This window comes from Nansenia antarctica, assembly GCF_963989245.1.
Source record: "Nansenia antarctica genome assembly, chromosome: 6".
NCBI classification, from domain to species: Eukaryota; Metazoa; Chordata; class Actinopteri; order Argentiniformes; family Microstomatidae; genus Nansenia; species Nansenia antarctica.
In genome coordinates, this window is record NC_137676.1 from 63,120,242 (window position 1) to 63,137,741 (window position 17,500).

Here is a 17,500-nt window from a genome sequence, read left to right on the forward strand (position 1 = left end):
TGGACGGACGGACGGACAGACAGACAGACAGTCACTTTATTGATCCCCGAAGGGAAATTCAGGCATTACAGCACCTCAGAACACAAACAACAACAAAATAAAGTGACAATTGAATAGTAGACTCAGAAATACATTTAAAAAACACATAAAAAACTAAATAAACTAAAAATAGACTGAATAGACATCTGAAATACATACCAAGTTGTATTTTTGTTGCTATCTACTAGGCAACTTATGTTATTGGTTTTATTATGATGATATTGCAATGCATTGTTGTGAAGTTAGCTTGCCCTATCAGTGAACCGTCTATGGCTATATTCTGTGTATATGATGAATAAACTTTGATTTGAAAACCCCTTTATAAAGGTAACCTTAATGTGTATTTAATTCTAAAAGCCATGAGACAATTGTCCTCCGTCACTTAGGTAGAAGCGTGATGAGATACATTAATCACAACCAAAAGCTTTGGCAAGGATTACTTGCATCTGTTAGCAATTAGCAAAACCACATGTGTGTGTACACATGCCCCCTTGTGTGTACTCTTGATTATCACTCTTGACATAATCTCACATCTCAAGAGGATGAATTTCACACTAGTTACATCAGAGACAACTAGCCTCTCCAGAGAGGGGGGCGTACTGACCCAATTTACCCCCAAGACACAGCCTCCCAAGCAGGATGCCGTTGGCACACCTCCAGCTTCAGCCCTAGGTTCACCAGACCTTGACCCCATATCTTTTTTACGAGGCATTTAAGAAAACTAGCAAACCGTATGCACTAACGGAAAAAAAACTTTTACCCTTTATTTTCCCTAAACGACCAATAGGAATTAGCTATGACACCATTGGAGCGAGAGGGAGCAGTGCCACGGCCCCATGTACTCATTAAGCCGCCCGTCTTCGGCGTCTTGACTAATTGATAGCGGAGGGGAAATGAATGAAGAGCTCCCGGGCGCGATGCTGACAGCCAGCGGGAACATAACGCTGTGTCGGCACGGCCACTCCCTGTGCGACTGCCAAACCCACTCAGTCATCGTCACGGGCGCCGGAAGAACTGATCTCAGACCACAACCAGACCAGCCTCAGGGTCAATGCCAAAGTACATTTTGTCAAAGAGACAGGGGCCATAAGAACCGATCTCAGACCACAACCAGACCAGCCTCAGAGTCAATGCCAAAGTACATTTGGTCAAAGAGACAGAGGCCATAAGACCTCATCTCAGACCAGAACTGATCTCAGGAGGATGTCGGCAAATTACCCTGAAAAATAATAAGTAGTTAATAATAAAACAGTCCAGACTCTAAATAAGAAGAATCTGATCTGAGATATTTATTATTTCCAGGGTAATTTGCAAAACATCCCACGCAAGACAGCCTGGACGAGACTGATTACAGTCAACAGCTTGTGTTTGAAACAAGATAGTGTCTGTGGTGTCTCTCGATTAAGCCCGATGGCCGTCTGTCTAAACTGCCTGGGCGGAACTTGAGTTCACTAGTCTCAGAGCAGCAGCTCGTGTTTGAGGACCCCGGTCACACACACAGTCGTAGACGGAGCACGGCAGCTATTCTGTTAGACAGAGCCCGGCGAGTCGAGCTAAATCTCAACATCAGCCTCGGGGGATCCTATTAAGTGTGTGGGCACTGTAGCCTGACCCAAGAAAACTCACTGCTGCTTCGCGCGCCCTACAAAATATTGCCAGTCCACACGGCGTTGCTTGAACAGACGGGTGGGCCTGCCGCGCAACAATGTTTACTCTCCGACAGGCCAGCACTCGGAGGTTCGTAGGGGGAGGAGCGACACTGCACAGCTTGTGCGCACACACACACACACACACACACACACACACACACACACGCATTCTCAAACACACACACACTCGCGCACATACACACTCTCACACACACACATGCACGCACGCACGCATGCACACACACTCACACACACACGCACACACACACTTGACCCCGTAAGCAGGGTCAGCCCTCACTGTGCACTGGATGGACAGACTAGTGTACACGAACACGCACGCACGCGCACGCATGCACACGCACACACACGCACGCACGCACGCACACACACACACAGACACGCACACACACACACACACACACACACGCACGCACACACGCACACATACACACACACACACACAAACACACACACACACACACAAAAGAGTGAGACAGAAAGACAAAGAAAGAAAGCGAAAGAGTGCGAGTGTGAGAGAGAGAGAGAGACAGAGAGAGAGAGAGAGAGAGACAGAGAGAGAGAGAGGGACAGAAAGAGAAAGACACACAAAGAAAAATGAGACACACACAGAAAAACAAGCAGTGGTTCACCTCCTTCGCACACAGAACCTGTTGAGGTGCATTCAAACGAATAGTCTGCTCCACTCCAAATGTCACTTATCATTGTACGGGAATGAGACTGATGATTCAAAGCGGCTGTTAAAGAGAGATTAGGCTGCCTCAGCGGGTCCACAGTCCCGTCTTCAGGGTTCAATTAAAAAAGGATTCGGCAAAAAAAAAGAAAAAGAAAACGCTGACTTTTAAAACAGCCATTAGAGTGAGGATGCATGCATTAATGAAAGCTAAACGTCCCCGCTCGATGTGTAAATAGGTTTGCTATAGCTTTCCAGTGTGGCTATTGATTAAACCCTCCTCTCCCGACGACCGCCCCATCGCAAAAACCCTACGGCCTACGCCAAGGGTCTGACCATTGCTGAGTCTTAATAGGTTTGGGAGAGAGCTCCACTCCCCCTCTTCTCTACCTCTATCTCTCTCTCTGTCTCCTGGTGTCCGGGGAACAAAGATAGATAGGCCTTTTATTGCTCCCCTGGTAACACCTCTCTGTTCAGTTTTCTTCTTTTCTTTTTCTTTTCTCATTTCCCCACTCCTGCTCCCTTTGATGAATTAATACGCCATTGAGCGGCCAAGTCTCACATCTCGCCGATTGTTCGCTTCTTAATCAAAGGCGGTTACAAAAGGTGTCTTTTCACAAAGGGTGGAAATGGCAGAGCAGTGAGGAGACAGGACACACATACAGAGAGGAGACTAATATACAGACGTATGGGCGTGTGACATCACTGCTGTATGGGAGGGTGTGTGTGTGTGTGCGTGTGTGTGTGTGTGTGTGTGTGTGAGTGTGTGTGTGTGAGTGTGTGAGTGTCTGTGAGTGTGTGAGTGTCTGTATGTGTGTGTGTGTGAGTGTCTGTGTGTGTGTGTGTGTGTGTGTGTATGTGGGCGTGCGTGCGTGCGTGTGCGTGTGTGTGTGTGTATGTGTGTGTGTGGCCGTGCGTGTGCGTGCGTGTGTGTATGTGTGTGTGTGAGTGTGAGTTTGAGTGTGAGTGTGTGTGTGTGTGTATGTGTGTGCGTGGGCGTGCGTGCGTGCGTGTGCGTGTGTGCGTGTGTGTGTGTGTGTGAGTGTGGTTTTACAGCTGTGTGTGTGTGTGTGTGTGTGTGTGGTTTTACACCTGACTGCCTGTTTCACTGACTTTAAATCGTCTTTTGCATCTGAGAGCAGACAGTCCTGAGTCACGTCCAGGAGGCCCAGATCCCATTGAGGCGGCACGCATGGACAAACACACACCATCAACCTTCCAATTGCGTCATAATGACATGCAAATGAAGCCACTGAAAATGAATTTTTACCTCTCGAAAGTAAACATGAAACTCCATTAAAACACCACCGACGCAAATCCAACTTAATCACGGGAGAGGAGCGTGAAATTTCATTCATTTCCATTTCTGACAATGACTGGAGGAAAATGACTGGCTTCCAGGTTCAGACGTGGATGAGGGTCCTCGACAGAGAAGGCCGTCCTCAGTTTAGCCAGGCGGAAAATTGGAAAATTTAAGCTACAGTGAGTCATTAGCTAAGTCAAATATGAAACAAAAAAGCTTCCCTCTCCAGGGACATCTCCACAGCCATAATCTCTTATTGGAAGAAATGGATTTCCCTTTAGTGGACTCTCAGAAAATATGTTAACTCTTATCATAGGGAGCACTATGCAAGCAGATAACATTGACCATCTTGGGCAAATTCGCTTGTGCAGTTTAGCGGAAACAAACTTTATTTTTTTTTTCTGTTCTTTTTCCCGAGGCCCCTGACTATTTTCAGATAAACTTCTGCTCTTTCTTTATTTCTCCATCTCTCTGTCTCCAACCTTCTTTTTTTCCTCCCTCTCTCTCTCTTTCTCCATCTCTCTGTCTCCAACCTTCTTTCCTCTCTCTCTCTTTCTCTCTCTATTTTTCTCTCCCTCTCTCCCTCCCCCTTTCTCTCTCTGTTATTCTCTCTCAATCTCTATTCCCCCTCTTTCTCTCTCTCTCTCTCTCAATCTCTATTCCCTCTCTCTCTCTCAATCTCAATCTCTATTCCCCCCCCCTCTCTCTCTCTCTCTCTCAATCTACACACCCCTCTCTCTCTCTCTCTCTCTCTCTCTCTCTCTCAATCTCTACCCCCCCACACTCTCTCTCTCTCAATCTATCTCTCTCTCAATCTCTATTCCCCCTCACTCTCTCAATCTCAATCTCTTTCTCCGCTCCCTACTTTCTTGAGCTCCAAACACTGTGTAACTAATTGAATCCGGCACGCTCAGTAATGACCTCAGACTCAATGAGAAGCTATGGGGAGGATCAACTCTCATTTCCTCCAGCGTCACTCAAGTGACCACACACTGAACCCCAGTGACACCCTGCTCCAGCTCCCTGCATCGGAAGGGCAAACCACGCTGATCTGAGACCTGAGAAAGTGGAGGAAGCCGTCCCGATAAACCGCTTTATTGAGCCAGGATATTGAGGGTGGGATGGAGTGGTGAGTGTGTGCTTGTATGTGTGTGTATGTGTGTGTGTGTGTGTGCGTGTATGTGTGTGCGGTGTGAGGTGTGTGTGTGTGTGCATGTATATGTGTGTATTCCATTGATAAACCGTATACATTGGTGTATTCACATATTTGTGTGTCGTGTGCGTGTGTGTATTCACGTGTGTGTCGGGGGAGGTGGTAGAGGTGAGAGGGTCGCGATACTATCACTGTTGTCAGTACATCTAACAGTGCAACAACAAGCCCCTCCGGTGTGTGCCAGGCTTACGCCGACGCTGACGAGACGGGTACACGCTCATTAGTCACGCTCCTCCATCGGGGGGGGGGTGGGGGGGGGGTGGGGGTGGTAGTGGGTACACAGCCACAGCTCCGGGGACGGACGGCCATAATTGAATCAAACAGACTCAATTCAATCAACAGACTCTCACAGTGTCAATAGAGCCAGGGTTATGGTAGGCTGACTTGGAATTCAAAATGGAGGCACGGAGGAGCAGTGATGTAGTGATTGGATAGTGATTTTTGTGTGAAAAACAGTTCTGTTATGCTAGGTAGGCGTTTTCTGAATAAGGGGTTTAGCCCCCTAGTTACAGTAACTAGGGCATTATCCACCTGATCTTTTTTCCCCCCTTTTTTTTTTTTAACCACTCCATCCCCCGGGGGGGGGGGGGGAACACGGAAAGGGCCGACTCGACAAACTCTCGCTGACTTGAGCGAGACGCCTGTGCCTCCCAGTCGAGCGCGGCTGTCAGCGTCGGTGTGGCAGCTCCCAGCGGACGCCGTCACCTAATGGTGCGCTGCAGCTGCCACGTCAGATTTCAACGCCAGTCCCGAAACACGTCTGTCACTGCCGACGCAAGCCCAAATACGTTCACTTGTCGTTAGCAGTGCCACGTCCAAATCGAATCCAGTCTGTGTCCTGACTCCTGCAGTCCCCCACCCCACGCCTGCTGTGCTTTGACTGCGTGTCAGGGTTGTCTTTCAACACTCCTTTGCCTCCCCATCTCTCTCTCTCTCTCTCTCTCTCTCTCTCTCTCTCTCTCTCTCTCTCTCTCTCTCTCTCTCTCTCTCTCTCTCTCTCTCTCTCTCTCTCTCTCTCTCTTTCTGTCTAAAAGTGTTGATGTGTTGTGTAGGAGGTCTCTGTCAGACCTGGGTTCAAATAGTGCTTGTTTTAAGTTTGCCTGGAGATGTGTGTCTGGCGTCATGGTAACCAATGGAATAGTCCTAGATGTGGAAATCTCGCCCATCTGACACCAGGCAGGCTCAGGCAATCACTCAATGTTTTTTTCCAGGTCTGCTCTTTTACCTGACCCAGTCTCTAAATGATTTTGTTCGGAGGGGATCCTTTCTGCAGACCAAAGTTTGTTGCTTAAGCTAACATTTGCTAATGCCTTCCCCTTGGCAACTTACCTTCACCGTAACCACTCGTAGTTAATGCATCACCTTAACCACTCTTAACCACTCAGAGTTAATGCATCACCTTAACCACTCTTAACCACTCACAGCTAATGCATCACCTTAACCACTCTTAACCACTCAGAGTTAATGCATCACCTTAACCACTCTTAACCACTCAATGTTAATGCCTAATCTTAACCACTCAATGTTAATGTCTAATCTTAACCACTCAATGTTAATGCTTAATACTGCCTAACCACCATGCCAAGTCGTAATCCATAGAACTCAGGTAAAACAGGTGGTCAAATGCTGGTATAGCTGAGAGCTGATATAGCCAGGGTAACACCATCCCCCAGACCGCATTTCCTTGGTCTGCAGAAACAAAGACAGTGGAGGCCATTTTGTCTTTACTCACCTCTTCTTCTCTGCCTCGTACCGGCCCAGTAGCCTCTGCAGACCTCCGCCCTTGAACCCCTGGAAATGAGCCGCTGGAGCGCCGACCGTGATTACATCATAGAACGCATCTGTTGAGGCGAGAGAAGAGATAAGGTGATTGGTGGGCCTCTGTCGGTTCATACTGAGAGATGTGGAAAGGACGGAAGGAAGGAAAGGAAAGAAGGAAGGAAGGAAGGAAGGAAGGAAGAGGGAAGGAAGGACAGGACAGAAGGACTCCCTGGAAAAAAAATGGACATTTACATTTTAGACATTTAGAAGACGCTGTTATCCAAAGTGACTTAAAACAAAGTGACTTAAAACAAATACATTTGTTATAAGTAAGTGAATCGTCTATCCATCAGTCATCGCAAGAAAAAAGTAATCTATGCTAGGGCCAGGCACCATTGGCATTCAATATACTAGAAGAGGAAATAATTAAGATATCTTTTTAATAACAGGAACACAGTGACGCTTGCTACTGAGGGGACTTCCCTGGTTAAGTAAATACAATGAAATGAATAAAGGATGGAAGGAAGGATGTTTACGATTTACAATATAGTTGCGTGAATACATACATATACATACTCCAAAAGCGTGGACTTAAAATCAAACAATTACTATGAGGTTAAAGTAAAGATGATCAACGATTTTCATGTGACGGTATTTGTGTACAAATCGGTTCCACCTTCGGTTCCATTTAGAAACATGTATTGTGTATACATAGTCCGAAAAAAAATGCTTCACTGTCTAATTACTTATGCAGGGCACTGCATCTCAGTGCATCTGAGTGCATTTAGTCTTCAGTGAAGGAATGCCTAGATGATGAATAGGGAAGGCTACATACATGTGCAATAAAGAAGCGTGGTGACAGAGGTGTGTTATTGGGCGCCAACACACACACACACACTCATATCAGGCTTTGTATTGAATGCATAATGTGCGTGTGTGTTTAGTGAGAGGTCAGCTAATGAAGAGCCTAGAGACGGTGAATCCAGGGAAGAAAAAGGCCCAGCATGACGGCAATTACTGATAGCAAGACTTGGTGCTGGGGTTGCCATGACGATGCAGAAACCCTCTCACACACCCCCCACGGTTCTTAAATTCCCAAGAAACTCTAATTGGCTCACAACAGCGACACAATGAAATACAATGGCGGGAGCCCGGAACATCAGTCACACGAGCCAATTTGCAGCTGATTCGTCTGAGTCCTTTCATCAAAACCCTCACCCCACATCACCCCACCAAACACATCCTGCATCTCCATAAATCCACTAGAGAACTGGTGGAGGGTGGGAAACGCTTGTGAAGGGGGGAGATAAGTCACTCTCCGGGAAAGAGAAATTGATTGTGGCTGCGACCGCGTATAACTTTGTATAATTCACACTTAACCTATCCCCCAAGTCCTGCGTACGGGAGATAAGACATCCTTTGACACAGCCCAAAACAAACACAGTGTTTGCGGAGTTGCTGTGTGAGCCATTGTGTTGCGCTCTGCGCTCCGCCAAGCTCTGGCAATGGTTTGGGGCGACGGGGAGGTTCGGTTCCTGTCAACTGGGAGAGTCGGCGAACAGCGATCCCAGACAACTCAATGTTGTCTTGTGCTCATAACGCCTTTTTTTTAAGGTTCTTTCTCCAGGTTGTTTTTTTCTCCCCCCTTCTATGGAAGATCAATAGAGAAATGGAAATGTGCACGCTGTGGTGTGGGTTCATCGGGAGGAGAACAGGAGCCCAAATGAGGGGAAACTCATTGTGTGCTACCCTAACGAGCCCTAAGGAAAAAACACCAGCGTAATAGCGATGGGGATATTGATTTATGCTCTACTTAATATTCATGAATAGTTGTTTAACACTCTGCCTCCCTCATAGAAAACTTAGGCAATGGAAAGGGAATCATGTTTCACCTCCAATCATCCATTACCCAAGGGGGGTGAATGAACAACTGTGATGGTGTGGTTTTATCACCAAACAACAACAACAGCAACAACATCATCATCACCGTGTTGTGATGTATCTGCCAACAGCCATCGCTAATCAGCCTGCTCCACCAGAAGCCCAGAGAATCGAGCTTGAACTCTCTCTGCCCTTTCAAAGCACGTCTTCCCTCTCCCTGGGTGACGGTACGAGGCTAGCGCTCTCTGTTCATTAGCCCCGGTCTCCCCCCCCTGCGCCCCACCCCCCACCCCCCCTGCAGACGGTGGTCACGGCTATCCTAACGATCAAGGCTAACATTCTCAATTCACCACGATTCTGTCTGTGATCCTTGGGACCTCCAGTTGCGGTGAGATGTGTCAAGGCTCCGCGAGTCTCAATCTGGAGAACAGTTGAGACGTAGCGGAACCCAGAGCTAGCCTGCTAGCCCGACAGCGGGCCGTAATGCATTCTGACAGTGCTTTGGGGATGACTACAAAGTGTGGAGTGAGGGTTGGTGGGTCAGTGGGGGTGGAGGGAGGGGGGGGAGAGCGCTAGACTAGGCTGTTTCGTGCTGTTTGGCTAACGCAGAGGGCTTTATTAGCACATTCTGTCTCTCTCTCCCTGACTGGCCGAGTTAAAGTTCACCTGTCAGTTCCCGTGAAGACCGGGAACTGACCCAATCAGCCTCCTCCCCCCCCCTCCCCTCCTCCTCCAACCCCCCACCCCCCGTCCGTGCTCCTGACAGACAGAAGTGGAGCAAGGGAAATCAGAGGGGCGATAACCTCTGTGGACGCAAACCCTCCATCTGTCCGTCATACTGCCGTCGCTGTGGCAAACTGCTTCAGTTGGAACATCATTGTGTTTCTGATATCTGTGCCTCAGTTAGTAAATGATGCCAACAACGCCTAGGTCGATTCCCGCATATATACCGAAAAATGTATGCACTCACTGCAATGTAAGTCGCTTTGGATAAAAGCGGCAGCTAAATGGCATATATGTACACTACCGTTCAAAAGTTTGGGGTCACTTAGAAATGTCCTTATTTTTTAAAGAAAAGCACAGTTTTTTTCAATGAAGATAACATTAAATTAATCAGAAATACACTCTACATTGTTAATGTGGAAAATGACTATTCTAGCTGCAAACATCTGGTTTTTAATGGAATATCTACATAGGTGTATAGAGGCCCATTTCCAGCAACCGTCACTCCAGTGTTCTAATGGTACATTGTGTTTGCTAATCGCGTTAAAAAACGAATGGATGATTAGAAAAACCTTGAAAACCCTTGTGCAATTACGTTAGCACAGGTTTTGCTGGTTAGAGAAGTTGTAATGGCCTTCCTTTGAGCTAGTTGAGTATCTGGAGCATCACATTTGTGGGTTCAATTATACTCTCAAAATGGCCAGAAAAAGAGAACTTTCATATGAAACTCGACAGTCTATTCTTGTTCTTAGAAATGAAGGCTATTCCATGTGAGAAATTGCCAAGAAACTGAACATTTCCTACAACGGTGTGTACTACTCCCTTCAGAGAACAGCACAAACAGGCTCTAACCAGAGTAGAAAGAGAAGTGGGAGGCCCCGGTGCACAACTGAGCAAGAAGACAAGTACATTAGAGTCTCTAGTTTGAGAAATAGACGCCTTACAGGTCCTGAACTGGCAGCTTCATTAAATGGTACCCGCAAAACGCCAGTGTCAACGTCTATAGTGAAGAGGCGACTCCGGGATGCTGGCCTTCTAGGCAGAGTGGCAAAGAAAAAGCCATATCTGAGACTGGCCAATAAAAGGAAAATATGGGCAAAAGAACACAGACATTGGACAGAGGAATTGAAGAAGTGTTATGGACAGACTAATCGAAGTTTGAGGTGTTTGGATCATACAGAAGAACATTTGTGAGAAGACGCAGAACAAGTGAAAAGATGCTGGAAGAGTGCCTGACGCCATCTGTCAAGCATGGTGGAGGTAATGTAATGGTCTGGGGCTGCTTTGGTGCTGGTAACGTGGGAGATTTGTACAAGGTAAAAGGGATTTTGAATAAGGAAGGCTATCACTCAATTTTGCAACGCCATGCCATACCCTGTGGACAGCGCTTGATTGGAGCCAAATTCCTCCTACAACAGGACAATGACCCAAAGCACACCTCCAAATTATGCAAGAACTATTTAGGGAAGAAGCAGGCAGCTAGTATTCTGTCTGTAATGGAGTGGCCAGCAGAGTCACCAGATCTCAACCCCATTGAGCTGTGGTGGGAGCAGCTTGACCGTATGGTACGCAAGAAGTGCCCATCAAGCCAATCCAACTTGTGGGAGGTGCTTCAGGAAGCGTGGGGTGACATTTCTTCAGATTACCTCAAAAAATTAACAGCTAGAATGCCAAAGGTCTGCAATGCTGTAATTGCTGCAAAGGGAGCATTATTTGACTTGATTATTTTGAGCATATGTTTGAAGGACAACATTATTATTTCAAATAAAAATCATTATTTCTAACCTTGTCAATGTCTTGACTATATTTTCTATTAATTTTGCAACTCATTTGATAAATAAAAGTGTTTTCATGGAAAACATGAAATTGTCTAGGTGACCCCAAACTTTTGAACGGTAGTGTACATATCTTTTTCTTTTTGGGGGGGGGCTATTTCAAGGAATGGAATGGATTACATGTCTTGGCTGTGGGGTCATACAAAGCTATATCTTTAGCCCCGAGCATTTCAATAACCTTCAGCAGTCATATAGGGGGTCACAAATCATTATGTCATGAGGTATGTGACACAGATATGCGGTGTTCATTCTGTACATGGCCCGGACCTTCATTATGTGTGGCTCAAGGGACTGAAGGTGAAGCCGTGACGTGAGATTGCTTGTAGGTCAAGATGGACTCTTGCATTATGAATGTAGTACTGTAGCCCCATGCACGCACGCACGCACGCAAGCAAGCACTCACTCACTCACTCACTCACTCACTCAATCACAAACACACACACACACACACACACACACACACACACACACTCGCTTTCTCACACACACACACACACACACACACTCGCTTTCTCACACACACACTCTCTCTCTCTCTCTCTCTCTCTCTCTCTCTCTCTCTCTCTCTCACACACACACACACACACACACACACGTTCTCTCACACATACACACACGCTCTCACACATATGCTCTCTCGCACATACGCTCTCTCTCACACACGCTCTCTCTCACACACATTCTCTCTCTCACACACACACACACACACACACACCTACCTACCTGTTTTTCTAGGACAGGTCACCCTCATCCGCTGGGTGTGCAGGTTGATGGGGATGAACTGGAGGTACTTCTGGGCCTTGCTGCAGCTGGGTTTAAACGACGGGCCTGCGAGGGAAGAACAAACACAAAGGAAGACGGCTGAGATACATCAAACACATTGTTGTAAAACATAATGCTCTTTCTAATGGGGTGGAGCGCTCCCAGACAAGCTATAGCCCAGCGAGTGGGCCGCAGAGACCCCCCATCCCATCTGCTCCTTAGACAACGAGCTCTTTCTAAGATGGCTGCTTGCTTTTCGAGCATTGGTATCTCAGCACAAAAACATTTTAAACGTCACTGTTCACTTGCCATAATTGCTTGATATCAAAATTGTATAAATGGATAACTGATTATAAGGAGTGGTACCTACGGAAAGGTACCACGTGACACTCTGTTGCACAGGAAATAGGAGGCACATGAAGATGACCAATCAATCTTCGACTATCGTGGCAAACCAAACCTCCTATGAAAATGTATTTAACTCTGTTATGACCGTATGAAATTAGTTGCTCTGCAGACCAACTCCGGGTCTTTATAATAAATAAAGACCTGTACCCTATCTGACGTCATACAGGCCTCTGTGAAGATAATTTGCAACCCCAAACGTAAAGACCAATAGCTAAGCAAGCCCTGAGACTCCGAGACCCCCTCTCCCCACCCCCAGTTCCCCATCTACACTCCCTGTGCACACCTGCGACAATGACATTCTCCAATGTCACACATGCACTCATAAGATTTCTTACAAGATGACAGCTGTCATGACAGAAAGCTCCTTTTATGACCCATTTGAAAGAACAGTTTCCATGACAGGTTGTTTGCATACATAATCATCGTATTTTCATGTCCATCAATCTTAATTATTTAGATTTCTCATGCTGAATGCAAAATGACAAAAACGCAAATGGATATACATATTGCTTCGGAATAAAACTCAAAGTCAAATGTTCTCTGTGTTTTTTCCATTGAAGTGGCAAAAAACCCTGCTACCAGTATTAAATAACTAGAGGTTTATTTGATGAATGATTAAATGGTTAAAAAATGGGAGTACAAAGCACTAGCTTTAAAAGAGAGGGGGGGGGGGGGTAGCTGTCACAACCCAGAGCCAGGCTGAATACAGCAAACACAAAGCATGTAAGACAATTCAAATGTCATCAAGGCCAGAGATGGAACCACCGCTGAGCATGCAGTGTTGAATGTGGGCCAGAGAGGGCGACAACAACTTCTCGTGACACAAAAAATAATACACATCTCAACCGCCAAAACACAAATTGACCTATACACATGGTTATTACATGGTTGATTAAATCGAGAAGCATTCCAGCTGTTCTGATATCCCTAACTCCCGGTGACATTTAATGTGTTCCATCACCCAGCCTGGATTCCTAACTATGGCAACAGTTGTATAAACTACTTTTATAGGCCATGGGCATAAACCAATAAAACATTTAATGAAAAAAACAAAACACTAACACCCTTGCTTGTTGTCAGACACATGGTGGCTTTTATACAACCTGTTGTATAAAAGCAATAACACACTCAGGGTGTCCTACAGTATGTCTAGGATGTCATAACTGCTGTGATTGGTCGAGGACACTCGGCTGAGTCACATGCCTATGACCTATGACCACATCACAGCCGTTCTGATATCCACAGTAGAGCACACCATATAACTGTGTGTATATTGCTTAAACAAAAGGCAACACTTCAAACCAGCAAAACCTCTTATCCCCTGACTATACTGTATGTTCTAATGGTCCAACGCACAACTACTCTACTACAGCATATGAGCTGAATCCCTGAGCTTAGTTGCCAGATTTTTTGGGAGATATAATAGAATCAATGCATCACAGAGACTTCACCTTTTCAAACCCAGCTCATTTTCAATCAGCCCTCCAAAGCATTCGCTAATGTGCAGAATAATCTTTTAAGCATGGGATTTTATGGCCCTTGAACCACCTGCTTTGTACAAAATGTCCAATTAAAAATGTACCCCCAGAAGATAAGGCAAAGCCTTTGTTTGTGGCTTATGGTAAAGCTCCAAACTACCTACTATTTGACACTTGGTGTTGGGTGCTTAAATCTCAAATATGCAAATATGAGCCAACAAACTTCTTTGATATCGGGCTAAGCTCCTAAGAACAGTCAAATAACGCAGGTTATACAACAGTTTGTGTTGTTTGCTAAGGGACGGTATTTGCTTAAGATGATAACGAAAAAAGAACAGTAGGCTACGCGTAAGGGAAAGATGTATTCTCTACAAACAAACATTTTAACTTTAAATTAGTGCCACATCAAAATTAATTGAGTTTTTCCTCTGTCGTTTGAAAGTATGAGCTTTGAGAATGCTATGACACTCACAAGTGAGCGCCCTGAACCATAATGATGTGTTGACTCACCAACATCACGTAGCGAGTGAACACACACACACACACACACACACACACACACACACACACACACACTTACGGCATTTAGCACATGCCTTTATCCACACACACACACACACACACACACACACACACACACACATAACCGATTCTGTGTGAAGAGCACCTAGTGAGTGTTATCACATGTAGCATGCCGTCTGAGGCCTGTTATCGCAGATGAAACATTTAGACATGCTAGACTGCTGCTCTCACAGCACATCTGTGCTCTACATATATTTACTCTTGTAAACCATTCAATGGGTTTTTTGAGATGGCAAACCCACTCCTCAAGCTGAAGTACACCTAACCCGCTCTGGAGAATTGCTAGCTTTTTAATAGTAGTAGTACCGGTAGTCAGTGCTTAAGTTGTAAAAGTAAATCAGGGGGGATGGTGGGTTTTATCATAGGGACAATTTTAGCATCCCCACAGCGTCAGTGACTTCAGTGTCAGTGACTTGGTACAAATGTCATTGCATGTGTGCGTGCCCCCTCGCCCACAGTATTTTACTCAATATGCGCAAAACTAAATGTTGAAATAGCATTAATACCACGTTCATTGCTAAAATTACATAAGGGATGGAAAGGGGAGATTGCAGTTTTAGAAGGGGTATGATTTTGACCGTTTTTATTTCAGGGGGGACGCCATCCCCCCTCATCTCAAGTGCTGGTAGTAGTAGTGGTTTACATCAAGTATTTGAAGAGACGGTCACATAAGTTGACGAGCTAAGAGAAGTTTGCGACTCGGTCAGAGTAAGTCAAATTGCGGGGCTACTTTTTGAACACTTAAAAAAAATATATATTAAAAATATATATTAAAAAAGTATATACATGTGTGTTTTTAGGCCATTTCTGCTTTATTTTGATAGACAATAGAGACAGAAAGGACGGGTGAGAGAGAGGGGGGATGACATGCAGGATAAGTCAACGGCCCGGAATGGAACCGGGGACCCTGCGATGATATGGCATGCGCCTGAAGCTGCGTGCACACAGGGCCATTGCGTTGCACCGGAAGTCATTCATCTCAATGGGGCCGTTGCGTTGATCTGTTGCCTTGCTCTGCATTGCGTTTCTTGACCGGCAGGGTGCGGCAATCAGTCAAAAAATTTCAGCTTTTTGCGTTGCGTTGGATCCGGAAGTAAACCGGAAGTAAACCGGAAGTAGTTTATTGGCCAGAGCTCTCGCCTCAGATTTTCAATCCTCAATTTTGGCCGCCATTGGCTAAAATCTGTAATTTGGCTCTACAAGTGTTAATGTCATTTTATGAAGTTTTTATATGTTTTCAGGCGAGAAAGTAACCATATATATTCACAAAATGTGTCCAGTTTATCAAAATAACACGTTTATATATCTAATCTGACGTTTTTTTCCCCACTTCTGTGGAAAACTTCGCTAGCAACACGAGTAGAGCTTTGCATCTGCATCGCACGTTGAAGTACGTCAAGTCCATCCCACACGGTTGCGCCAGAACGGTGGGTCACGGTCCGCGGTGTGCACGCAGCTTTAGTGTGCTACGCCACTTACACGCCCCCTGTTTGAACACCTTGACATCTGTTTTACTCAGACACGTCCAGCTCGCAGCCTCACAGAGAACCTGACTCTGAAAGATAGACGTCAGAGTGGACACTCTGGATGGAGTGGACACTCATTGCTGGCTCGCTGCCAGCCTGTGCCAGCGTTGGTAATTGTCACACACAATGTCATGCCAAAATGTAAAAAAACGATTCCATAACTTTTCCCATCGCTAGAAATGTTTGGCAACTCTCCATGCCATCCTTACGACACTGTGCCCCACCACACACTCATGGTTAGCATTTAGCTAGCCATCCCCATTGACCGCAAGTAAGAGTCAGTGGCCTCTCTGGCAGCTGTGCTACGCGAAGCTATCGCTACAGGCTCATGCTAACGCCGGTGGGCCTGAGGCTTCAACCGCGGCAACACTGGGCTGTCAGTCTGTCAGCTGTGGGCGTTGAGGAATCCAGGGCTAATCGAGCTAGCGACCGCTGCGCATTAGATGAATTAGCCGTATCAAATCCCCATCTGTTTGCCCAGGTGGTCTGTCTGGGTGACAGGAGCGCCGAGAGCCAGAGATACTGACCTCACAGCTGGCCAGGGTCTCTTCTCTGTGGCTCACACACACACACACACACACACACACACGTGCACACACACACGTGCACACGCACACGCACAGTCGCACACGCACAGTCGCACACCCACATGCGCACACCCACACGCGCACACACATGCACACACACACACACACACACACACACACACCTCTATACTCCCTCTCTCTTTCCCCATTTACTTAGTGCTCCCTCTCTTATTTAATCTATCCCTTCTTCTCTCCTCATCAATCTATATTTTGCTCTAATTTGTATTCCATCTCCATCTCCATCTCTCTGTCTCCTCCTCCTCCCTGCCGCTGGTAACAGACACCTGAGGTCGAGGAGGATGATCAGTGCCTGTTAGAGCAACGGACCAGGGGGGCATTCCATCAACGCCACTAAAGGAAAATCCAGGCTTATTTTAATAATTCTCGCAAGACTTCTCAAAAATAAGCCTGGATTTCCCTTTAGCGACATTGATGGAATCCCTGGGATAGGTAGTACCAATCAACTAATGATCACAGCCCGTGGCAAAGAACACCTTTTTCTTCCTGTGTTAAAGCATCGATATACTGTACCTGTACAACGAGTATAGGGTACAACGCGAGTATAGGGTTCTAACGTGTATCCTTCAAATGTCTCACAGTTCTGTAGTTTCCAGCGTAGATGATGGAGATGAGAGATGATGTGTGTTATAAATTAAACCGGCGCTCTCTCTCCCTCACATACACTCAAATGAAACAGAAATAGACCTTGTCCATACTTCAATCAAAACAAAATCCAAATCAAATGGTCCTATTACTGTGGGTGGTTCTAAATATGAGATACTAATATCCACAAAAACGAAGGAGTCGTCCTAAGGATATGGTTGAAAATCTAAATCCTTCTCGCGTTCTCCCTTTCTGCAGCGCACCTGTTGCTTATTTAGCCTAATTAGACCTCCCGAGGTCTCACATGGTTCTCTCTAACCTCCACGAGGGTTCAACAATCTTAGCAAACTCTAACAATCCATATGGACATTATCCTAATTATTAAACATTTAATAATAATAAGAGTGGTAATCCCCACCACTCTACACTAACTAGGTAGTAGTGGGGATTACTCACCAA

General features: G+C 45.9%; 1 protein-coding gene across 1 annotated transcript in view; it reads right to left on the minus strand.

The window, feature by feature from the left end:
• The window catches only part of inpp4b (inositol polyphosphate-4-phosphatase type II B), a gene marked incomplete at both ends in the record, with an annotated part of 154,329 nt that overhangs the window by 32,331 nt on the left and 104,498 nt on the right, over positions 1-17,500 (minus strand). Inside the window, 2 exons of the mRNA XM_080534748.1 lie at positions 6,628-6,736; positions 11,819-11,923. Of these exons, the coding sequence (XP_080390874.1) occupies positions 6,628-6,736; positions 11,819-11,923 (214 nt within the window). The remainder of the gene's footprint in view (positions 1-6,627; positions 6,737-11,818; positions 11,924-17,500) is intronic.